General features: G+C 37.6%; 1 protein-coding gene, 1 long non-coding RNA gene and 1 other non-coding gene across 3 annotated transcripts; 1 reads left to right on the top strand and 2 right to left on the bottom strand.

Annotated features, from left to right (window-relative positions):
* Positions 1 to 8,848: 8,848 nt before the first annotated feature.
* LOC142170760 (uncharacterized) lies at positions 8,849 to 16,779 on the top strand. Its single transcript, XR_012700250.1, has 2 exons — positions 8,849 to 9,467; positions 16,528 to 16,779. It is a non-coding gene; the product is annotated as an uncharacterized LOC142170760 (long non-coding RNA).
* Positions 9,941 to 11,732, bottom strand: LOC107780364 (uncharacterized). Its single transcript, XM_016600887.2, has 3 exons — positions 11,378 to 11,732; positions 11,171 to 11,289; positions 9,941 to 11,072 (listed from the first exon to the last, which is right to left on the bottom strand). Exons 1-3 carry the CDS (start codon positions 11,730 to 11,732, stop codon positions 10,611 to 10,613), a joined length of 936 nt encoding a protein of 311 aa, XP_016456373.2. The 3' UTR covers positions 9,941 to 10,610.
* A 5,682-nt stretch (positions 16,780 to 22,461) lies between the features above and the next one.
* Positions 22,462 to 22,568, bottom strand: LOC142173903 (small nucleolar RNA R71). The gene has a single exon (XR_012703259.1). It is a non-coding gene; the product is annotated as a small nucleolar RNA R71 (small nucleolar RNA).
* Positions 22,569 to 25,319: the final 2,751 nt, after the last annotated feature.

The raw sequence follows: 25,319 nt of genomic DNA, 5'->3' as shown, positions 1-25,319 counted from the left end.
GGTAACGAGTCTAAAATGCTCAAAACGGCCGGCCGGGTCGTTACAAGACTTGTGTAAAGTATCGAACTTATGATTTGTGATATATGGTGAGCTACTTAAGTAACAGTAGAGAATATACTTCCTTTTACGGATTTCTCCCGTGTTGTACGTATTTGTCCAAAATTTTCCTGAATTTCATAACTCACACATATATTCGTGAGTGGGGCTAGTGACCCGTCAATACTTCACTATTCCTATGGGATCGGGTTGAACGCCTCAGCAGTATCATTATGGGATCGGGTCGTTTGCCTCGACATTATTATGAGATGTATCTATGGTTCATACCGGTTGACCCTCGATAGTGTACACGATTATAGGATCGGGATGAAAGCCTCAGCTGGGATCGGGCCATACGCCACGACAAGAATTCGGGCCATTAATCTTATGGGATCGGGCCACTCGCTTCGGCAGAATCGTGAAAAATATGTGATAAGGAGTCAGCATATTTATGAGTTTTCCTGACTCGAGATGTGATCGTTGATTTGGTGTTGACCGTTACGTATTCCATTTTAGGAAGTATCCGGTATTTGAGGACCTTGTGTTTGTTGTTCCCCATATCTATTTTCACTATTTACTTATCATGCTTCTTGCCTGTATACTTTTTACTGTACTTGATTTATTGGACCACTAGTAAGTATCGATGTCGACCCGTCGTCACTACTTCTCTGGGGTTAGACTAGATACTTCCTGGATACGCGTTGATTTACGTACTCATGCTACACTTTTGCACTAAATGTGTAGGTACTAAGACAGGTATTGTTGGTGGTCATCTTGGCGCATAAGTGCAACTGCGGAGGGGAATTTATGGTGAGCTGCATTCCATGATTACGATCCGCAGCACACGGAGTCTCCATCATATTGAGTTATTTATTCTGTCTATTTTGTATTCCAAACAAAGATTGTATTAGTATTTTACTCCCTAGTAGATGCTCATGTACTTGTGACACTGGGTTTTAGGAATTTTTAGTAGATATTTATGGTATTTATCTTGTATTGTCACCTTTTTATTTTATGTTTTTATTAATGCTTGTATCTCCATGTTTTTATACGCCTAATTTACTATACTTAATAAAACCCATAATTCCAAGAATAATGAAAATGGTTAATTAAGTTGATAGTTCACTGTTGGCTTGCCTAACGATGACGTTGGGCGCCATCACAACCTATACTGGGAACTGAGTCGTAACAGTTTGGTATCAGAGCTCTAAGTTCACGTAGGTCTCACGAGTCATGAGCAAGTCTAGTAGAGTCCTGCGGACTAGTACATAGACGTCTGTACTTATCTTCGAGAGGCTATAAGACTGCTAGGAGAACTTTCTTTTATTGATTCCTTGTAGTGCGATTTGATTTTGTTGAAGCTTATGTCTTCAGTTCCTTCCTACTCATTCATGCGCAATGTCGGCCATTCGATATCAGTTGGCACCGATGAGTTTTGGAGATATAATGGATGTGGTGCAGGTTATTTTCCCTGCTTATGAGATCAAGTTGCTATTGTCGCCTCGTGGAGGGATGTACGGTTGATTTCAGCCAGTATTATTGTTTCCCATGGTTTCGAGGCTTTACACAAAGCATTGTGATATTTCTCACGTTGTTATCACGCAGTGCTGGTGAAAATGATAGGGTGCTTGCTTATGGGTTGCAGTAGTGGATGATTCGGGTGGGGGATTTTTGGTTCATGATTTGGAGATTCGGCATTTAATTCCAGTGGAGGAGAGGCAATTGGACTATGCATGTTCAGGCATTGGTTGACGGAGTTGTGAGATTGGGCATTTCTGAACTTGGTGGAATTCTTGTTTATGTTGCGCTGTTGTCGTCCTTATTTGCACGCATTAAGGATCATTGATGTAAGGGTATTCATTTGTTGCCCTTGGGGGCATAACGTGGAGAAGTGGTACTTAAGAAGCAGTTATTTGAGATGACAAAGTATTGCGATTTCAGGGTCGTATTGGTCTTTCCAGAATCGATGGTCCGAGGGAGATAATGCTCGAGGAGGCTTAGAGTAGGTGGCAATCTAATTATTACAAAGATGGATCTTGATTCGAGGCAACATTTTTAGTAGCGAATGATGAGAAAGAACATGGTGGGATGTGTCTTGCGGTGGTTGAATTGTTAGCACGTCGAGTGTGAGCAACATAGATCGAGTAGTTTGTTTCGGAGTTTGGCTAAATCGAAGTGGGAATGGGAGTGGATCGTATGGTTTTGTGGTAGGATAGCCACATGCTTTGAGAAAGTGTAGATCGATTTGGGTCATGATGGACAAAAGACATTTTGTGTATTTTGTTTGAGATAGTGGCTTCTATGCTGGGGAAGTTCGAATGTGACCTAAAGAGTTTGCTTGGAAATGTAAAGGAATGGGAACGTTTGATTGTCGTTTTGTGATGCAACATAGCTTCAAGTGTTGAACGCATTGTTGAACCTTTAGTTGATGTAAATGGAAATAAACAGACTTTTACAGCTGGTGGATGAGTATGGACTCAGGAGGATTGACCGATTTCATAGTAGGTGTAACTATGGCAAGGTTGTTGGGGAATGCCGATATGGGGTTACACAGGTTTCTGATGAAGTTCTTATGAAGAGTTTACTTTCTATCCAACGGGGAGCATGTACTATGATGTGAGCTTGTATTTCTTGGCAAGGTGCCACAACTGTTATGAAGTTGAGCGTGCATTTAGGACTGCTAATTTGGGATGTGGGATGATTAGTGCAACAAGATCTTGTGAAAAATTTGGCGGAGTAACAGTGTAAGATCATGGTAGCTAGAAGGAGAAGTCATTGTGGGTTCTTGATTTATTTGATTGTGGCTTAAAGATAAGTGAGGGAGCCTACCGTCAATGATTGGGTCACGTGGTGGTGTGCCTTTGTAGTTTTTGGTTAGCGGTAAATCGGAGGACTAGTTATGACCAAGGAAGAGAACGTCAGGGGAAATTCGAGAAAGGAAATTGATGGATGTGTGCAACATTTCACCTTATTTATGTGTGAAGGTTGTGAAATGACCCAGGTTTAATATTTCTTTGTGAAGGTGATGTGCAAGGGAAGAGATTTATTTGATTGCTTCTTCAAGAGTATTCATGTGCTTATGGAGCACTGGTTGTTAGCTATATATTCAGGACCAGATCAGAGTGGGCGACTCCCAATGATGGTTCTAGTGGGTTCAAGAATTTAAGTGCGGTGCCTAAGGATTTTCGGGTTCGTCGTGTGGCTAAGGAACTAGTTTGCAGCAGAGTGTGGAATAGACTTGGAGTATTTCTATGAATTTCACCGAGTCTGCGATGCGGTGTTAGAGAGATAGAAAGAGCTTCGGATTCACAGAAGATCTTTCAGAACTAGTGCATCAATAGGAAATACTATTGAGTGCATGAGAAGAGTATAAAAATGGCTTATGGATATTGTGATGACGTGGTCTCGTGATTTGGGGTCACTCGGGATAAGTGTCGATTATGGTCCATTGGGTGCTGGAAAGGAGAGGTATTAACTCTAAAGTTAAGTCAAGAGATGATTGAGAAGTTGAGTCAGTTTAGTAGTGTTTTGGGTCAGAATGGTTAAGGAAATGATCGGTCCCGTCGATCTGGTAAGGATGTTCAGGTGTTTCATGGCTATGATTGCGGGCGTGGCGGTCTCCATAACTTGATTGGTTTGGAGGCATTTAATTCTCTAAATGGGTCCCGAAAGAATTATGGCGGTCTAGACTACGACTTGAGGTCTGTGTCTTTTGCGGTTATGGGATGTTGGTTGTGTGTTGTGATTCTTCTTCTGAAATGAGTTAAGTGAAAGGCTTCTAGCCGATGAATTATTTATTCTACTAGTGGTTCAGGAGTTATGATAGAATACTTGCACTCTCACGTAACATCATGATAGGTGTAGTGAGCGGTATGGAATTGGGATTGAAGGGTCAAGGTTACGATTTAGTTTTGTCAAGGATGTCACAAGTTTGAAGAAGCAATGGATATTTCAGACGTTTAGAGTATGCTGGTGCTATTTTAGTGTCACATGAGAATGGTATTCTGTGGAAGAGGCATTGTGTATTGAATTGCAAATTCTTGATTTGCATTACATAAATAGTATGGTTGGCAACCATGGATGTGGAGATTTTGCTACCTGGTGTGGAAGGTTGTGGGAGTATCTCCGACGGGGTGATCGTATAAGTGTGACGTGTTAGTAATTTAAGTGTTAGAGATTAAAATCAGGTATAAAGATTCTGAACTGTCACTAATTGGAGAGTTTATGTCTGACTGACACTCTACTCCTTTGGTTGCGGATTGTGGAAGTTTGTTCTGGATTTGACGGTTGATCGTATGTGTCATGGACAGGGTTATCGTGGATCTCTAGAAGGTTGTTGACCTATTTTGGGATGGTCAGAATCGGCTTTGAGGCCCCTTGATAGGCCTAATGTGAATGTGTATTCTACACCAGATCAGACATGCTTATTCAATATAGCATTGCTTATGGATGAGTCTTCAGGCGTAGTGGATGTTATTCCTGTTGCCGTCTATTTCATGTGTTACTCTCTTATGCCATGTGAGTTGTGAGACGGCTTCATTATTCATACGTGTGTTGTGATCATGTGTAGCTTGTGGTATTATATGAGTGAGATGACTCTCGAGATGTTGGTTGTTTGATGCAAATTAGTCGTGCTTTACTTTTTTAGCGCTTGACGCTATCCGTCTCCACAGGATTATGTTTATGCACTTGGCGTGCTTATGCTTGGTATACATGTGTTTAGTGGGTATGAGAATTTTGGTTTGATGGGTATTTCCTTTTTGATTGTTATGTGTGGATAGGGTGGCACGCCGCCATGGGTATCATTTGTGGATCGGGTTACACACTACAACATGGAGCTATTGGGTACGGTTCATTTTACTTATTTTGTGTGCTTGTTCCTCATCTCTGAGATAGGTTCATAGTGTTTGTCTAGTTGTTTTATATGTTATGCGGGTTGGATAGTTCTTTACCTAAGTTCAATTTTCCTTATTGGTCATATTCGAGTTGTGTCTTGTTGGCATATTAATGGCGTTGTATGAGATTTTAGACGGTGTTTGAGGTGGCTCATTGCCCGATCAGCTTGTACTGGGTGAGACGAGGTTGAGGGACCTAGAATCAGTGCAATCAGATATATATAATGTGTATTGGAAGGAAAATGTCACTAATCAGTTCAGAATGAGGAAATGGTTCTTTTTGAACGGAGAGATTCCATGAGTTATTCTTTTGATGGGTGGTTATGAGATTCTGTACATCTCTTTCATCGTTGCAGTATTGTGTGGATTAGAGCAAGGCTTACATGTGCTATGAGGTATATTACGGGCATCTGAATTATGTGATGTGTTGTGTGGATTACAACTCGGGTGTATATGTATGTTTTGGTATAGCTTGTGAAGATTGATACACTGTATAGATGCAAAAAAATTGGATCTTCAAGGAATTCCGGATGTTGGAATTTGGTTCTAAGGCTTGTAGGTTGAGGCGGCAGGAAGAATCTTCAGTCGGGGTTGAACTAATATGCTTATATGAATTGTGGTGGCACGGGTAGGTGCACGAGGTGTTATGCAGTGATTTTGGCAACTTTGGAATTCTTGGCACGTTCGAGGATGAACGTATGTTTAAGTGGGGAGAATGTAACGATCTGACCGGTCGTTTTGAGCTCTAGCATGTCGTTCGGCAGTTTGAGACCTTGAGTAGCTTCACTTCATGTATTATGACTTACACGTGTAGTCGAATTTGATTTTTTAGAAATTCAGAATTGATTTGGAAGAATAACTCTCAATTCAAAAGCTTTAAGTTGGAAGAGTTGACCAATGTTTGACTTTTGATTAAACGACTTCGGAATCAGTATTTGAAGGTTCCTATAGGTTCATAAGGTGATTTCGGACTTGGGCGTATGTTCGGGTTGAGTATCGGATGGTCCGAGAGCGATTCAATGCTTATTATCGGAAGTTTGCATTTTGAAGGTTTGAAATTTTCTAAGTTTGACTTAGAGTGTACTTTGGTGTTATCGGACTCCGATTGGTGTTTTGGGACCTTAGATAGTTTCACTTTATTGATTGGAACTTGTGGGTGAAGGTTGTTCATGATCTGGAATGTTTAAGAGTGATTCAGACACTTAAGTTGCATACTAGTTAAGTTTAAGAAAATGAGTTGACCACGGTCAAATAGTGGACTAAACGAGTTTGGATTCATGATTTAAAAGTTTCAACAGGTTTGTATGATGATTTTGGACTTGTCCACAAGTTTTGGTTAAATTCCGGTGAGTTTCAGATAGGTTTGGATTGTGTCGTGCTCTTATTTGATATTTCAACATCCTTTCATTTGGCATAAAGGTTACCATATTGAGAAAACGATATTTTATTTGTGATTATATTGAACCAATAGATTCATATCGTAATTACGAAGCCATAACAATAAGAATCGTCGAATTCCGAGGTCGTATGAAAAAGTTATGCCTATTTCCGTATCGGAAAAGATTATTGGTTTCTGGTGCGAACTTTTGTTATTTGCGAATGCGAGGGAGGTCCCATGAACATGAAGAAGGAATTTTGTGTTGACTGGTCAATGCGAGAAATTGTTCTTCGCGAACGCAAAAGTATCCCGTGAAGGTGATGAGCAAAAATCACATGGGTAGTGTTTTAAACCGAGTATTTTAGTATTTTGAGCATATCATGGGTTCTAGAGTTCCGTTTGAGGTGATGTTCACGGCGTTGTTCTCGTCTCAACAAGAGGGTAAATATCTAACCTTTATTTTTATGTTTTTCCATGATTATTTTCATTGGTTATCATTTTTATCCGTGTTTGGATTGTTGAAATTGGGTTTTGAGCTCCAAAGTTGTGAAATGGTAAAACCTTGATTTGGATGATTATCTTGATATATACTATATAAGTTATGGGTAATATTTATTTTCGATAATTTTCGAAATACGAGCGCGTGAGCCCGGGGGTTGACTTTGTTGACTTTTCGTGAGGAGTTGGAAATTTCTTTCTAATTGTTAAATTATGGATGTTGGAGTATATTTTAATTGGTTTTCACATTGTTTGATTAGTTTCAAATCGTTTGGCATCGGTTTGAGGTGTTAGAGAGGCATTGGAGCCGATTATCGAATTTCGGAGTGAGGTAAGTCTCATGTCTAACCTTCTGAGGAGGAATTTATCCCGTATGTATTATATTTGCTATGTGCTACATGTTGTGGGGCTACTCACGTATGAGGTGACGAGTGTCCGTGCGTATGTAAGAATTCCTAATTAGGTCTGGGTAGATTTAGACTCACATCATACCTTAAATGCAATATTTTAGTGATTCTTGCCTGTTTAATTGCTTTAATTTATGTTCTTTCCTGAGACTAGACTTGTGTAAATAATCGGACTTATGATTTGTGATATATGGTGAGCTACTTGATATTAGTAGAGATTACACTTCCTTTTACGGATTTCTCCCGTGTTGTACGTATTTGTGTGAAAGTTTCCTGAATTTCACAACTCGCACATATATTCGGGAGTGGGGCCAATGACCCGTCAAATCTTCACTATTCCTATGGGATCGGGCTGAACGCCTTAGCAATATCATTATTGGATCGGGCCGTTCTCCTCGGAAGTAATATGAGATGCATCTACGGTTTGTGCCGGTCGACCCTCGGCAGTGTACACGATTATAGGATTGGGCGAAACGCCTCAGCTGGGATCGGGCCATACGCTACAACAAGAATTCGTGCCTTTCCTCTTATGGGATCGGGTCGCTTGCCTCGGCATAATCGGGCAAAGTATGTGATAAAGAGTTAGTGTATTATGAGTTTTCCTAACTTGAGACGTGATCGTTGATTTGGTATTGACCGTTACGTATTCCATTTTAGGAAGTATCTGGTATTTGAGGACCTTGTGTTTGCTGTTCAGTTGGGGATCGTATTATGTACCCATATCTGTTTTCACTATTTACATACCATTCTTCTTGCTTGTCTACTTTTTACTACACTTGATTTATGTGACCACTAGCAAGTATCGATGTCGACCCCTCGTCACTACTTCTTAGGGATTAAGCTAGATACTTACTGGGTTCGCGTTGATTTACGTACTCATGCTACACTTCTGCACCAAAGGTGCATGTACTAAGACATGTATTGTTGGTGGTCATCTAGGCGCATAGGCGCAACTACGGAGGGAACTTTATGGTGATATGCATTCCATGAATACGATCTGCATCACACAGAGTCTCCATCATATTCAGTTATTTTATCCTGTCTATTGTATATTCCAAACAGAGGTTGTATTAGTATTATACTCCCTAGTAGATGCTCATGTACTTGTGATACTGGGTTCTGGAAATTTTTAGTAGATGGTTATGATATTTATCTTTTATTGTCACCTTTTAATTTTATGTTTTTATTAATGCTTTATATCTCCATGTTTTTCTAAGCCTAATTTACTTTACTTAATAAAACCCATAATTCCAAAAATAATAAAAATGGATAATTAAGTTGATAGTTCACTGTTGGCTTGCCTAACAATGATGTTGGGCGCCATCACGATCTATAGTGAGAATTGGGTCGTGACATATTTAAAATAGGCTACAATTGCAATTTATGGGTTTTAATTAAAGTGTCCATGAAGTTAATTCCAATTTTACCTCAATACCCAACCAATTTGGCCCAAACACTTGCCCAAAATGCCCATGACCCGGCCAAGCCCACACTACCCATTCCCCTTTGGCAATCCGCGTCATCCCATCTCCATCAATCCCATTCCGCCACGTCACCCCTCCAAAATCCCTCATAAAACAAATATAATTAATCTGGACCGTTTATCAAATCCCTCAATGAACCAGATTGTTTACGTTTTTACTCTTTTTTAAAATTTCGTTGGTCCTTATCTCTACCGTTGGATCAAAATCCAACAGCTCTTAATTCGTCCCCATAACTATTTTTCCTTTTATTTTACAGACAAAAAAACCTGAGCTGTTGATCTAATTGATCCAATGGCCCAGGATCATTCTCCCATTTTAAACTAACCAAACCCCCCAAACCCTAGAGACACTCTTATTCACCAGCCGCCCCCTTTCCCCTTTCTTCTCTTATCCTCTTCAAACTCTCACTCCTGTAAATCTATGAAACCTTGCACAAATTAGTGCAATGTCACTAAGAGACAACTGCAACTTCATTATTCTCCCCAATAAGCCAAGAATCCAGCAGAATATTTCCCCTTTCCATCACCTATTTTCAAACCTCAAACCTGAAACCCTAACCCAAATGTGAAAAGCCTAAATCTCATCATTTCATCTCTCTTTTGTTTAAATTGCCATCAATATATGGCGTGCATTCCAGATTTCTATGGATTCGCCTACCTCATTATGACATACGACGATCCAGAAGTCAAACGAAGGGACATCTGGATATCAGCTTTGTCCAACGGCCCGTTGGCCTCAAACGGATAGTTCGATCATTATTTCTTAATAGGTAAAATCCTTACCCTAGTTTCCCCTTCTGATTTCTTATTTTATAATTTGATTTCGTCATACAATTTCATCAGTGCTCATCATCAATTTATGTCTTCTACTGATTTTTAAAATTCAAAGGCAAACCCTAATGCCCCAATCGTAGCTATAAATATCGGGATTTAATTCCCTCACCAACTCACACAACTACCAAAAAACCCCAGTAAATGCTCTACACTTTAAGTTTCTTTAAGTATTCAGTGAATTTTCCTAAACATCTTTTCTTTCTTTCGTTTCTGTTGGTGGTGAGTACTGGTTCTTAAACGACTAAGAGTAACTACTTTGTTTTCTGCCCCAAGGAAGGTCAGTAGACCTCTAATATTACTTCAACTAGTCAGGTTTATTTTTTATAGTTTTTCTCAGGTTGTTCTATTTGATTATATGATATTTCTCTCTTAATTGTCTGTCTACTCTCTCTCTCTCTCATGTTATTCATTTAGTCATCATGTTTCTCTCAATTATGTTTTGCCGCTCGTGTTGATTTCTACTTAACTAATTGATATTCCCTGTTAATACTTATGTTTGTCTCCTATGTTGTTTTGTTTAGCTAACAAATGCCTCTTGGTGACCACTGAATCCTGTTTCTTATGTTCATTTCTGCTTAGCCACTGGTTCTTTGTTGTTAGTCGTTCAGATTCTTACATTATCTTGTTAGCTAATTGGTGTCTTTCATTAGTAGTATGCATGCCCTCTCTTGTTAGTATACTTGACAGATTGAAGTCTTATTAGCAGTAGTCTTGTTTATCATGCTAACATGAATATAGAGCATGTAATGAAACTTGAATACATGTCCTAATATGTTTAGTAACTCTATTTTTAAGGAAAACCATACCTAGAATACCTTAATGACATAAGGAAACACTGTCTGGCCTATTGATTGTGTATTGTTGTTCTAGGCAGTGTTTTTAAGAGCGAGAAGCGCAAAAAAGCGACAAGGGCTCGCCTCGCTTCAAAAGCGAAGTGCACGCTTTATTAAAGTGAAGCGCAATTCTTAAAAAACATAATGTAAACCTTGCAAAGACATAATATAAAATTATAAATAATCAAAAAGTTCAAATTGTCAAAATCAAAGCTACTAAATTACTAGAATCAACCTCTTATTCTTCTACTCTTCTTGTTCTTCTTCAAGATTGTCAAAATCTTGAATTCCTCTATTATCTTCATATTGCTCGTCATCTTCCTCCTCCCCCTCCTCTTCCTCTTCATGATTACTTTCATCTTCATCAATTAGGGATAGGGATCGACTTGTAGTAGCCACACTTTTTCCCTTCCTAATCGAGCTTGAACTTGAAGTATTCCCCCTTAAACCATAAGGATTCTCCCCAACTCCACTAGCAACCGCAACATCACCCCAAGTGAAATTAGAATCGCCTTCAAATACTTCTTCATCTTCACAATTTTCGGGGACTCCGGTTAGCCACTCATTAGCCTTATCAATATTGTCCAAAAGAATTGGATCAATTAGGTTGCGGTGGTTGTAGCGACGCCTCAATGCTCTATTGTATTTTATGAACACTAGATTATGGAGGCGCTTCAAGGTTAGTCGATTCCTCTTCTTTGTATGAATCTGCAAACAAGATATGTCAACTAATTAGTAGGAGTTGGGACAATTGAGTTATAATTTACTTTATCTCAAAACACGAAATAATTCTTTTTATTTCTCACGTGTTCAAAAACGCTCCAGTTCCTTTCACATCCGGATGAGCTACAAGTTAAACTTAGAACTCTGATGGCGAAAGTCTGTAAATCCGGAGTCTCTACACCATATTGGTCCCACCACTCAACTATAGAAGTGAAAAAAAAATTCAAGAGTTAATAAGTATAAAAAATACATTAAAGTTAGAGCTATAAAATATAGAAGCACTTGGTCACCTGGCGATTTCGTCTTTCTTTGTTTAATAGCAAGTCGGAGCTTAAAAAGTCCCTCAGCTGCCTTGTAAATAGCAAGCTGATCTACTATCTTTTCTTGCATGTCTTCATCTGGGGTCAACTTGATAACAACCTCATGGAATCCTGTCCACACTTCTCTAGCCAATGAATTATTCTCATGCTGATCATAAAAGAGTGACGGGTTCAGAATAAGTCCAGCTGCATGCAAAGGTCTATGAAGTTGCTCACTCCATCTTGCATCAATGATCTGAAAGACCTTTGCATATTTCTGCTCATCAGTGAATGATGCTTGAATAACCTCCTTGGCCCTATCCATAGCTTCATAGAAGTAGCCCATTGGTGGTTTTTGCTCCCCATCCACCAAACGGAGTACTTTAACCAAAGGGCCACCAATTTTAAGAGCATGAAGGACATTATTCCAAAAAGAATAAGAAAGAATAATGCGTGCAACATCTTTCCCTGTACTTTCCTTTGCAAATTTACTCTTGCTTCATTCCTCTGAAGTGAACAACTTTCTCAAATTGGATTTTTGCAAGTGGATACTATGTAAAGTCAAGAAAGTAGTGGCGAACCTTGTCTTGCCCGGTTTCACCAAATTTTTTTGTCCGGTGAATCTTCTCATCATATTCAATAACAAGGGCCGCTGAGAAATATAAGAATGTACCCTAACGCCCTGGCCAAAAACTGTAGAGAAGGGTTTTTCCTTGAAAATGTCCCCGAAGATTAAGTTGATACAATAAGCCGCACATGGAGTCCAATAGACATTCTTGTACGCTCCTTCCACCATGCCACCCGCTTTCACATTTTCACTCGCATTATCAGTGACCACTTGAACAACTTTTCTTGGGCCAGTCTTTTCAATGGTGTTCTGAAACAAGGTGAACATTTTGATGTGGTCAGTGGATGAGTCGCTAGCATCAATGGACTCAAGAAACAAACTTCCCTTGGGAGAATTCACCAACACGTTAATAATCATTTTTCCAGTTCTTGCCGTCCACTTATCCATCATAATGGAGCAGCCATACTTGTTCCACGCAACTTTATGTTCCTTCACAATTTTATTAGTCTCCTCCACTTCTTTATTTAGATAAGGACCTCTGATTTCATGATAAGTAGGAGGCTTCATTCCAGGTCCGTATTGACCAACGGCCTCAATAAAGTCTCCAAAAGTGTCAGTATAGTTGACATAATTGAAGGGGAGCCCAGCATCATAGACCCATCGTGCAAAAGCTCTAACTGCACGATCCCTCAAAATGTCCTTAGCAATTTTTTGTACATCTTTTCTACCGCTCTTTCCTTCCGGCTTCTTTGGGAAATAGCAATCTATAGGACCTTTAGTCCTACTCGTACCCGTCGATCCATGGCTTGAAGAGATTGCATCTCTTCCCCGTTTTGTTGGAAGTGACAATTCTTCAATATCATCATCACCATCATCATCAAGATTGGTCACCAATGGTTGATGACTCATTTGATTTTTTTGCTCCTTCTTCTTCTCAACAAAATTCTTTATTTCATCCCTCACCTCCGGTGGACATTTCGGACAACTTGTGACGTTTCTATCGCCACCAATAAGATGGAATTTAAAGCGATAAATTTCACCCGTTGTAATCTTGTTACAAAACTTGCATACAATATTTGTATTCTTCTCATTAACTCTATCGCCATATCGCCAAGCCGGGTCTTTATCTTTCGATCTTTGAGACATTTTGAAATCCCTATTAAGATATAAGAAAATACATAATCAAATAAACTGAAAATACATATAATATATATAATAATTTATAAACCGAAATACATATTAAAAAAATCAAATAAACTAAAATATAACATATATAATTTTCTAAAATGAAATACATATAAAATTAATCAAATAAACTGAAAACATAACATATATATAATAATTAATTTTATATACTGAAAAATACATTAAGAAAATCAAATAAACTGAAAAATATAACATATATAAATAATAATTAATTTTATATACTGAAATATACATTAAAAAAATCAAATAAACTAAAATATAACATATATATATATATATAATAATTAATTTTCTAAAGTGAAATACATATAAAATTAATCAAATAAACTGAAAAATATAACATATATAAATAATAATTAACTTTATATACTGAAATATACATTAAAAAATCAAATAAACTAAAATATAACATATATATATAATAATTAATTTTCTAAAATGAAATACATATAAAATTAATCAAATAAACTGAAAATATAACATATATAAATAATAATTAATATTATATACTGAAATATACATTAAAAAATCAAATAAACTGAAAAATATAACATATATAAATAATAATTAATTTTATATGCTGAAATATACATTAAAAAAATCAAATAAACTGAAAAATATAACATATATAAATAATAATTAATTTTATAAACTAAAATACATATTAAAAGTAATAAATAAGAAGAATAAAAGGGGGAAAAAAATAAAATGGGTTAGAGATAAAAGGAAGAAGAAGACGCTGAAGTCTGAACAGTGCAAACTGGACTGTCAGAGTCTCAGAGATAAACGAAGAAGAAGAAGGAAGAAAGAAGGAAAAAGAAAGAAAAAAAAGCAGAATCTGACGGGAGCAAGAAGAAGAAAGAAAGAAGAAAGAAAAAAAAGAGAAGAAGAAAATTACCTGGATTGGTCAGCAATGTCGATGAAGTTGAACCCTAGGCTTTGGTCGACCTCGATCGAAGAAGAGAGAAGAAGAAATGGCCAATTTTTGTCAATTTAGGGTCTGTTTTGTATAATTAAAAAATAGACCCAAAGTTTTTTTTTTTAAAAAAGGGCCCTCTGCGCTTTTTTAACAGAAGCGATCGCTTCGTCGCTTTACTCGCTTCGTCGCTTCGTCGATTCCTCCGTTGAAGCGTGCGCTTCCCTCGGTCGAGTCGCCTCAGGCAGCTAGAAGCGACACTAAGTCGCGTCGCGTCGCTTCGCGCTTAAAGCGACGAAGCGATCGCTTTTCTAAACACTGGTTCTAGGTTATTTGATAGTTTGGTTAAAAATTCTATCTTTCTTGCTATGTACTATCATATTGTAGATATCATGCCAATAAGACCTTTGCTTTAAAACCAAATGATTTGATTACCTTGTTGATGGCTTCTGTTATTTACTATTAGCATGACTTCTTTATGGGATTACTTTCAAATCTGAATTTACTTAACCTAGATTACTTAACACTCAGTAAAAGAGTGATCTTGAACTAAGTGTCTGACTATTGTTAAATGACAATCCTGAGATTGTTTGGGCTTCCTGTAATTCCTGATTCATGATGGTTTAGACTTGCTAGGTGTGGAAGGCCATTCTTGTCATTGTTGTGTTCTTGTCTAATCTTAGTGAAGTGTTATATCTTCTAGGAACCTAATAAGTGAGTGCATGCTTTAAAAGGTTCGCTTATTGTAAAACTATAGTTAATACCTTAAACTAGAAATCATCTTTAACATGACAAACATGCTCATAGGAATATATGATTGCCAATCTTTACTGTGTGAATCTCTCTTATCCTATTGTTTGGGGCAGTGATCCCCAAAGAATTATGTAGATGAATTGCATGATCCTGAATTGATTTCTGAGCCATATTAAAGTTTTCTTTAAAATTTTGGGACGATATGATCAGTCTGTGATAATATAGCTCTACACCATGTACTTTAACCTACTAAAGATACTGTCAAAATTGAAGCATGTATTAGGACTTTGATTGTTCATGGCATTTGACCTAAGTCTGTGATTCAATTCTTAATAATTGTTTGAGGATATATCTGTGTTATTATGAAATTGTCTGTACTTACACTAATCTGAATTCTTAAAGTGTGTCATGTGGATATAAGTTAAGACATCACATTGGGCCTCCTCTATTGCTGAAAGTTTGTTTATCGTGCCATTGCATATACATTGTCATGTGAGGAAGAGTGTAAAGCATGAAGGGCGATGCCATGCCATTTCATATATATTATCATGTGAGGAAGAGAGTAAAATACGAAGGGTGATGCTGTGCCATTGTATTTACATTATCATGCGAGGATGAGAGCACGAAGGGTGATGTCGTGCCATTATTTTTATATTATCATGTGTTCATGGTACGAAGAGTATTTTTGTGCAGGCGAGGAAAAGAGACATGCATTATATTGTGATGTCTTTTTCTTGTGTATACATTTATGCCTTTATCTTGAGTTGTTACTATTGTACCTATGTTTGCTATGTGACTTATCGTTGCTGTTCTGTCTTTGTCCTCTACCTAAATTGTTGTTGTATTATCCATGCTTCTATCTGTTTAGCTTATAAAGATCATGCTTTTCTTCTTGTTTATTATATCTATATCTATGCCATTTCTCATGTGTTGAACTTTCGTATAAGCCTTCTACCATGTTAGTTATCCATGCCTTCTATTTTACTTAGCTTATAAAGATCATGCTTTTCTTCCTATTTGTTATATCTACATTTATGCCATTTCTCATTTGTTGCACTTTCATATAAGCTTTCTACCATGTTAGTTAGTGAAATTTATGTTCTCTTATCTTAATTGCTATCATTACTTCTATGCCTCTCACCTATTCTGTTACCGTTGTCCATATGCGCTGCCTTGTTCGTTAATGCTACATGTATACTTTCCACTTTGTCGTTACCATTATTGGTATTTTTTTCACCTGGTTGGTACTGTTATGCATATTCTTGATGAGGAATAAATAAATGCACGAAGGGTGTTGCCATGTCATTTGATTTGAAATACATTCATATATTTGGTGAGGATGTGATAAACGCACGAAGGGTGTTACCGTGTCATTTGATTTGATATCTTGAGTATATTTCTCACACTATGAAAGTTCTAGGTTTACTAACATAGTCTGGCGGTCATCGCAGGATTGGTTGTGATATTGATAATTATTGACTCTTTTGGTAATCATTTACTGCTTCGCATATTTGTTCTTGTACTCTTCTCTGCTACGTTCTAGTATTGTTTCTATTGCAAATTCTACTGCACAGGTTATATCAATGAGTATCTTTTAACCTAAAAGCCTCGTCACTACTTCACCGAGGTTAGTCAAGATACTTACTGGGTACATGAGGTCAGTTATACTCATACTACACTTCTGCATCTTGCGTGCAGATCTTGGAGCTGAGATGCGGTGGATGATGGGAGCTGACACTGGATATGTACCTGCCTTTCAGATTTAGCTTCCACTTGTCCCTGGGTAGTTTTAGAGTTGAGTTCCGTTTATGTACATTTCAAACAGAAGTTGTATTTAGTTCATATCAGCTTGTGCAAAAATCCAGTCTTAGTAGCTCATGAGTTGTACTATCAGTCCTTGGGATATTGTATGGAATTCGGTTATATCATTTGTTGTTCACTTTTATTTTATTAGAACTGTGTTGACTATTATTGGGCTTACCTAGCGAGTTGGGTTAGGTACCATCACGACTAGTTGAATTTTGGGTCGTTCAAATTTCTACTTAGTTTTATTCTGTAGACTATGTTTATATTTTCTTTTCATGATTCTGTATATTATATGTCTCATATGCAAATGCTAATGAAATTCTCCTCTTTCTTTGCATGAATCAATTGGCTTGTGGAGTTCATGGTGAACTCTGTCCCATGACTAAGCCACTGAGTTGGGCTGCCTCCTTGGTTTACGTCTGCTGTCCGTTGGAAGTTTTAGCTACTGCCTAAATTGGGCCTGACTAATTGTCAGCCCAATACCAGAGCTAATTCCCTCCCTTACTTTATATGTCATTGGCCTGTTTTTATATAGGTATTGTATTTGAAAGACTAACATTGATATTATATGTCCTTTCATTTTTTGTGATTATTTAGATGCGACTCTAAGATGATTAACCTTATAGGACAAGAGGTAACGTAATCTGACATCTCATAAGATTAGTAATCCTCGTAATCTAAACATATATTTCAATTGCTAAGCACATCACCAAATTGTATTTTCTAACGAATTTTACGTGCATAATTCAAACGAAAAGAATGATTTTTGGAAAAAGTCTTCAAGTGAACTACTTAGGCAAAACTCGACGGCCCAAACATTTTTGGAAAGGGTAGCAACTCTACAATACAAATCAAATCCGGATTTCATAAAGATAAATAATCATTTTGAAAAATTAAAATAATTATGCCAAACGATCTTCAAAAAGGCCAAGGCACAACTCATTTTCATATCCCATTTGATACACAAAAGGTTCGAGCATCAACACAAGCCTACATCCTCGAAATAAATCTTCATTTTTCAACTAAGTCATGCAACATTGTTTTAAACCAAACACATCTTTTGTAGATCCAGTTTTTTAGTAAATACTTCATCACTTATATAAGTTTTCGTATAAAACCCACTTAGTAACTTAAAAATTAATTAGGATATAAACAATTCCTTCCACATACTTAGCCTAAATTTTAAGAAACTACTTTATGTAAATTTTAAGGGATGCCTAACACCTTTCACTTAGAATTAACTAGAACTCTTACTCAAATTCTCATTGGTTTAGTGAAACATTAGGATAATGATCTTTATAGACTTATAGGTACCCTATTATATCTTTAAATATTAGGCAGCGACTTTTCTTTTATCAATCTCAGAGAAATCACAAATTGTATTTTATTTTGACCTGTGCAAAATAGGGTGCAACAATGTAGACTCGGTGTAAGGATTATGCTCTGATCATTAGTTTCTTAGAATCATAATTATTACTCTTGTTGTTATGATTCACATTACTGATATGTACTACTGGAGTTGTTCATCTTTTATTTATTCTTGCTGACTTATCTGATTGTAATGATCCGGCCGGTCATTTTATGTATTTGAGCCCCGTTCCCCTACTTGTTGCTTCCCGTATGCTTTTGTTATTTTGTCACTTGCGGGATGGTTGGTTAGGTTTTGGAAAATTTTTGAATAAACTGAAACATTTAGTTCCAAGGTTGGGAGCTTAAGTTATAAAAATTGGCCGAGGTTTGACTTTTATGTAAACGACCCCGGAATGGTATTTTGATGGTCCCAATAGGGTTGTATGGTAATTTTGGACCTAGACATATGTCTGGATTTGGATTTGGAGGTCCCTAGCTTGATTTGATTCTATTTGGCGAAAATTAAAAATTTGAAGGTTTGTAAGATTCATAGGTTTGACCGTGAGTTGACTTTGGTGTTATCGGGTTCAGATTATTTTTCTAGAAATAGGAATAGGTTCGTTATGTCAGTTAGAACTTGTATAAAAGATTTGAGGTGATTCCGAGTTGGATAGCCATGGTTCAGCATGAGTTTTGGAAGTTAAAAATTTGATTAGTTCATTAAGCTTGAATTGAAGTGCGATTTATAGTTTTGATGTTATTTTATGTGATTTGAGACCTCGAGTAGGTCCGTGTTAGATTGTGGGATTGTTTGGTGTGTTTAGATGGGGTCCCGAAGGCCTAGGGTGCGTTTCGGACGAATTTCAGATCAATTTGGAGCTAGTTGGCAACTCAGTTCTGGTGTCTTCGCACCTGTGAGAAATTATCCGCATCTGCGAATCCCAGAAGCATACATATGGATGCAGAAGCAAAGAATAACTAATCAGGTACGGATAGTTTTGCGCATCTGCGAAAGCATATATACGGTGTAAAGGGCACAGATGCGGAGTAGGAAGAAGCAAACTTTTTGGTCACACATACGATATCGCAGAAGCGGAGCATGGACCACATGAACGAGGGGTCAGGGTGTAAGTGAACCCTCAAAAGCAAGAATTTTGTCGCAAAAGCGGCAAATTTCACCGCAAGTGCGAAAGCACTAGGTAGTGCATATTTGTATCGAGGATTCATTTTATCATATTTTGAGATTGGGAGCTCTGATTTGGGAGATGCTTTAGGCAATTTTCACCGCCTGGATTGGGGTAAGCGTTCTTGATTTGGATTTGATTTTATTTCATGATTTTACCTTCGATTTTGGCATTTGAATGGTGAATCTAAGAGAGAGAAATTAGGGGTTTTGGCAAAACTTTTTTAAAATAAAAAATAGAGATTTGAACCCTGATTTGGAATCGGTTTTGGATAAAACTTATATCGTATTCGAATGAGTGCTCAGGATTTGTGAATTTTGTCGGGTTCCGGAAGATAAGCCTGGGTTGACCTTTTGGGTTGACTTTGTGCAATTGATCAAAGATTCGATCTTTATTATTTGGGTTTGATTTCTATGGCTTTGTTTGACGTTATTGAGTTGTATTTAGATAGATTCGGCTCGTTCGGAGGTTGATTTAAGAGGAAAGGAATTTTTGGGAGATTAATGTAATGACCCGACCGGTTATTTTGATCATGTGCATTTCCGTTTATGGTTTCGAGGCCGTGAGTAGCTTCATATCATGTATTATGACTTGCGTGTATGGTCGGTTTTGGTTTTCGAGCGGTTCGGAATTGATTTGGAAGAATGATTCTCATTTTAGAAGCTTTAAGTTAGAAGAGTTGACCAAGTTTGACTTTTGTATATTTGATCTCAGATCGGAGTTTTGACTGTTCCTTTAGGTTTGGATGGTGATTTTGGAATTAGGTGTATGTCTGGATTTAGATTTGGAGGTTCCTAGATTCTTTTGGCTTGAATTGGCGAAAGTTGGATAATTAAAGGTTTGGCAGGTTGATAGGTTTGGCCGAGAGTTGTCTTTATTGATATCGGGTTCAGATTTCAGTTATGGGAGTTGGTATAGGTCCTTTCTGTCATTTGAGACTGCATACAAAATTTGAGGTCATTCCGAGTTGATTTGACATGGTTCGGCATGAGTTTTAGAAGATGAAAGTTCATTAGTTCATTAGACTTGAATAGAAGTGCGATTCATAGTTTTGATGTTGTTTGGTGTGATTTGAGGCCTCGAGTAGGTTTGTGTTATATTTTGGGACTAGTTGATGTGATTGGATGGGGTCCCGGGAGCCTCGGGTGTGTTTCGGATAGGCTACAGGTAATGGTAGGCTATATTATCGTGTTTTACTCGCTTATTACACTCTAATTTACTGCACTTTAATTGAGTTTGAGCTTTAATCGCTAGTGTTTTTCACTAATTGTATGTTTAATACCTTGTAGGAGTGATTTCGAGCTATGTAGATGTTATAGAATGAATTCGAGTGATTTAGAGCTTTGAAGTTTGAGTAAAAGCCCAAGGGAATAAGTCGGGATCGCATTCGGGGGTCGAGAACCACGTCGGGATAGCTAAAAAGCAAGAAATATCCGTACTCAGAGAAAGTCCCACACCCACGGTGGGTGGCGCGTCGCGGCTGTCCAGTTTTCCTTAAGCCTGTTAGAACAAGCTCTCTGAACTTTCCTACAACCGCCCCGCATGGCACGTCGCCCCATGCGGCGTGTCTGTGCAATTTTTATAGAGTTATTATCCAGTTCGCACAGGAAAATGTGTTTTCATCTGGTCCCGACCCTACTTAGTATAAATACATGTAAAAACGTTATTTTATGGACTTTTGACATATCTAAGACCTAAGGAGGCTAGAGAGAAGGTGGAGAAGTGAAAGCACAAGGGATTCATCATTAAATCCTCATTCAAGACAAGAGTTTGGATCGTTTTATGTTTTTCTTTATATTTGTGATGAATTACTCCATATCTATGGAGTAGTTCTCTTTAGGGATTGATGGATTTGGTGTATTGATAATTCATGACTCTAGTTTTTATGCATTGAATCATTTTGGGTATTCTAATTGTTGCATCTATATTCACATATTTATGTAATCGAGAAGGCATAACTTGTGATGTCTTTGCATTATGTTGTGGGTTGAGATCATTAATTCTTCTTAGTAATCGAAAGAGGCTAGTTTAATCATTGATTAAACCTAGTTAGGAGGATAATCAGAAGAGGTTCTCCTAAAGACCAATCCACTACGAATTCTTGCATATCTTCACCGAGCTTAAAGGAGTTCTACTAAACGTTTGAACTAATAATTGAGTGAATTCGAGAGACTCACTTGAATATTAGAAGTGAATTTACTAGAGTTAAATCCCAGACATTTATCTTGCACCTATCCAATCAACCCCTATTTTCTCTCATTGATATCTTCCTTCCTTACTTTTGCTTCGACTGTCATTTGTCAATTAGCTTTAGATTCTTAGGTAATTTTAGTTTTAAATCACATAATTCTAAACTGTTGATTATTTTGGATAGCAATCTAGCTACAAACTACAATAATACTATTTAACTCCAATCCCTGAGGATACGATATTATATTATACTATATTCGACTAGCGAGCATATTTAAGTGTGTGTTTTGCGCTCGTCAAATTTTGGCATCGTTGCCGGAGATTGGCAATCAATAGTGTTTGAAATAGTTTGTAGTGCTAATTCAGGAATTTTTCTTTTCTTTTATTTTATTTTTTTCGTTTTACGTTGGTGCTTTTTAACTGTGCGTAGGCTACATGTTATATTGGTGCATGACTCGATCTTCTGGGAAAGAATTACTACTATACGAACCAGAAATCCTGAAACAACTGCGACAATTGAGGAAGGAAAGAAATCTCCCCGAGAATATAGAGAAGGTTGGGCAATCCTCAACCAAAAAAATTATGGTTGGAGATGATGATAATGTTGATTTGGCTGCAGGAGAGGCAGCCCAACAACGAGAAAAAGCTGTACGAGATGCGGAGGAAGATGCTTTTCGAAATGCACAACTTGTCTATGAAGAGGAGAGGGCTCGGAAATATACCTCCCGGGGCGGGGAGACCACTTGGTGATTATGCTAGACTGGTCTACAACCAAGGATTATCAAGTGTTAGACCACCTCCAGTGGCTGCAAACAATTTCAAATTGAAGCAAGGGTTTCTCCAAACTCTGCAAAACTATTATGTCTTCAGAGGGAAGCCAAATGAAGATCCAAATACACATCTAATGGACTTTGAGGAGATTATGATTAACTTCCAATACAATGGTGTTTCACAAGATGCAGTTTACTTAAGGGCATTCCCCTTCACTCTCAAAGATGATGCAAAACAGTGGCTTCGAAGCTTGCCCCAGGGATCAATTAGAACATGGGAGGAGATGACCAAAAAATTCCTTGATAACTATTTCTCCTCAGCTAAGATGGGCAAGTTTAGAAGAGAAATTCATAACTTCTGCCAGAAAGAGAATGAAACTGTGTTTGAAGCATGGGAGAGGTTCAAGGAATTAGTTCGAAAGTGTCAACATAGCGGAATTGAACTCTGGATGCAACTCAAGGATTTTTGGGATAGTTTGACACCGGCCTCACGTAGAACATTGAGTAATGCAGCTGGAGGTTCTTTGATGAAAAATGCACCAGAAGAGATAGTCACTATTCTCGATGAATTATCTGAAGATTCAAATCAACGGCCCTCTGAAAGTGCTAAAAGAAGACGGGCGAATGTTGTCACCAGGTTGATGCTAACACATCTGTGCAGGTACAACTTGATGCCATGGCAAAAGAGATAAGGAAGCTTGTGATATATGTGGAAGATGACACCCTACTCATGAGTATCAGGCCTCAACTGAGGAAGTAAATGTTGTGGAAAATTATAACTTCAATGCAATGGGTCAAAAGCATCCCGGTTTTTCATGGAGTTCACCTAGGGGTACTGCAAATGCATGGTAACAAAACAACTCCAGATTCCAGGGACAAGGAGCTGCAGGCTTCCAAAAGTAGCAAAGGAAACAGTTTCAACCTCAACAATCCAATCAACCTGGGCTAGAAGATCTGATGAAGTCTTTTATTATCAAGACAGATGAGAGGTTAGATGCTCATGGGGAAGCTATCAAGGAACTTGGCATAGGGCTGCGAAACTTGGAGAAACAAGTAGGACAATTTGGCACCATATTATCTGAAAGGATCCTGGGTACTTTGCCAGCTGATACTGAAAGAAACCCCAAGGAGACAGTAAATGTTGTAACTCTGAGAAGTGGAAAAGTAGTGAAAGAGGCACCCTTATCCAGAAAGAGGTGAGACCTAAAAAAGAAAGTGGGGAGCAGCATAAAAATGAAGTTGATAAGAAGAAGAAAGGCAAGAAAGGAACTGAGAAAAAGAAGAAGGAAGAGAATTCAAGAAGGGATAAATCTAATGAGAGCGAGCATATGCTTGCTTTATCTTTTCCCCAAAAGCTTTATAGAGAGAAGCTGGACAAGCAATTTGAGAGATTTCTGGATATGCTGAAACAAGTTAATGTAAATTTGCCATTCACAGAAATACTCTCTTAATTGCCAACTTATGCAAAAAATTTTGAAGGAAATCCTGACAAAGAAGAGAAAGATAGAAGAAGCACCAGTAGTCAAGCTCACAAAGCATTGCAGTGCAATCTTGCAAAACAAACTCTCACAAAAGTGTGGAGATCCAGGGAGTTTTACTATACCTTGATCGTTAGGCACTGTTAATTTTGATAAGTCTTTATGTGATTCTGGTGCCTCAATTAATTTAATGCCTTTGTCTATTTACAGAAAACTGGAGAATGAGCTCGGAGAGATAACGACTGCACTAATATATTTGCCGCTGGCAGATCAAACAACTATAATACCCGAGGGGATAGTGTAATATGACTTAGTTCAGGTAGATAAGTTTGTATTTCCAGTAGACTTTATAGTGGTGAAGATAGAGGAGAACAAGGAGATCCCCCTTATCTTAGGAAGACCATTCTTAGCAACAGGTAAAGTAATATTGGATATACATGATAGAAAACTCATGCTTAGAGTGGGTAAAGAGACTGTGACGTTCGAGATGAATGTAGAGACGGGGGTGATAAAGGAGAAGCCAGCTGCAAGTGTTGAGTGAAAGGTGAATTATTCAAAATAGAAGACTGCAGTGAAAGAAAAGTGTGGGGTGTACCCCAAGAAGGCTGAGAAGAAGCTGTCTGCATGGATGTGTACATTGGTTTGGGCACGTGGAATGGAGCCTGACTTCGACTTAGACTCCGACTAAAAATTCAGGGAAGTTTCCTTTACCTTATGCTTTTTAATTGTATATTATGGGGACATGACACAACTTAAAGTGTGGGGTGGGGAAAATTGTATGTTGTATGTATCTATGTTAGTAAGTTAGTTTTGTTGTTTTAGTAGTGAGAGATACAAAAATGAGAAAAATCATAAAAATTTAAAATTTTCGATTTTTCCCGACGATGGATATCATTCGACGGGTTTCTTGAGGGATTAAAGTCGAAATAAAAATACAAAAATATTTTACTTTGTTAGGTAGTGTATTAATTCCCCCTTGGTTTTTCTTCGTGTCGCGGTTCTTTTCTAAGGGTTTTGTTTGAGTCGGGTGTAGTTAGTTTTTATTTTTGTTAGGTGTAATAAACTTTGTGATATATTTTAAGTTGAAGGAAATATCTCTTGACTTGGTTATGCCTTGAGAATAGTGAGCACTTTAGTTGTGACGTTTAGGCTCAGTTTTTTACTCTTGTATAAGTACCTTAAATTGTATAATCTTAACTTTGCTTAACTGCTTTGACTAGAGTGTCTTGATAGTCCGATCCTGAGTGAGTTATGTGCCATGAGTGTATGAGGTTTGTGTTATTCTGTGCATTGCATATTATGTCTAGAACTTGCCAGTGTGTTTGCAAAGCAAAATAGTAGTTTTATTCAGTCTTGGAAGTGATATAGGTGTTTCTTTGTTGAGCGAATTACATGTTATTACTCACCTAATTGTTATGTATCTTAGTTAACCCCATTGAGCCTGTAATCCTGTTTCTTTGGCAACCACATTGCAAGCCCTACCCATTTGTTTGAATTGACCATCTATTTGAATCTTATACCTCTCTTGAGCACTTGAATTTGTTATGAACTTTGTAAAAGTTGAAGTGTGGGGTGGTTGGTTTGGCTTTTGAGTGAAACTAATGAAATAAGGATAAAGGTGCATTGTATTGAAAAAAAAAGTAAGAGTGACTTGAAGAGAGTAAGAAAGAGAAAAAAAATAGTAGTATTGTTGTGAAAAATATTCTTTGATA

The sequence above is a fragment of the Nicotiana tabacum genome, chromosome 2, assembly GCF_000715075.1.
Source record: "Nicotiana tabacum cultivar K326 chromosome 2, ASM71507v2, whole genome shotgun sequence".
Taxonomy (NCBI): domain Eukaryota; kingdom Viridiplantae; phylum Streptophyta; class Magnoliopsida; order Solanales; family Solanaceae; genus Nicotiana; species Nicotiana tabacum.
This window is presented reverse-complemented; position numbering and strand designations above follow the sequence as displayed.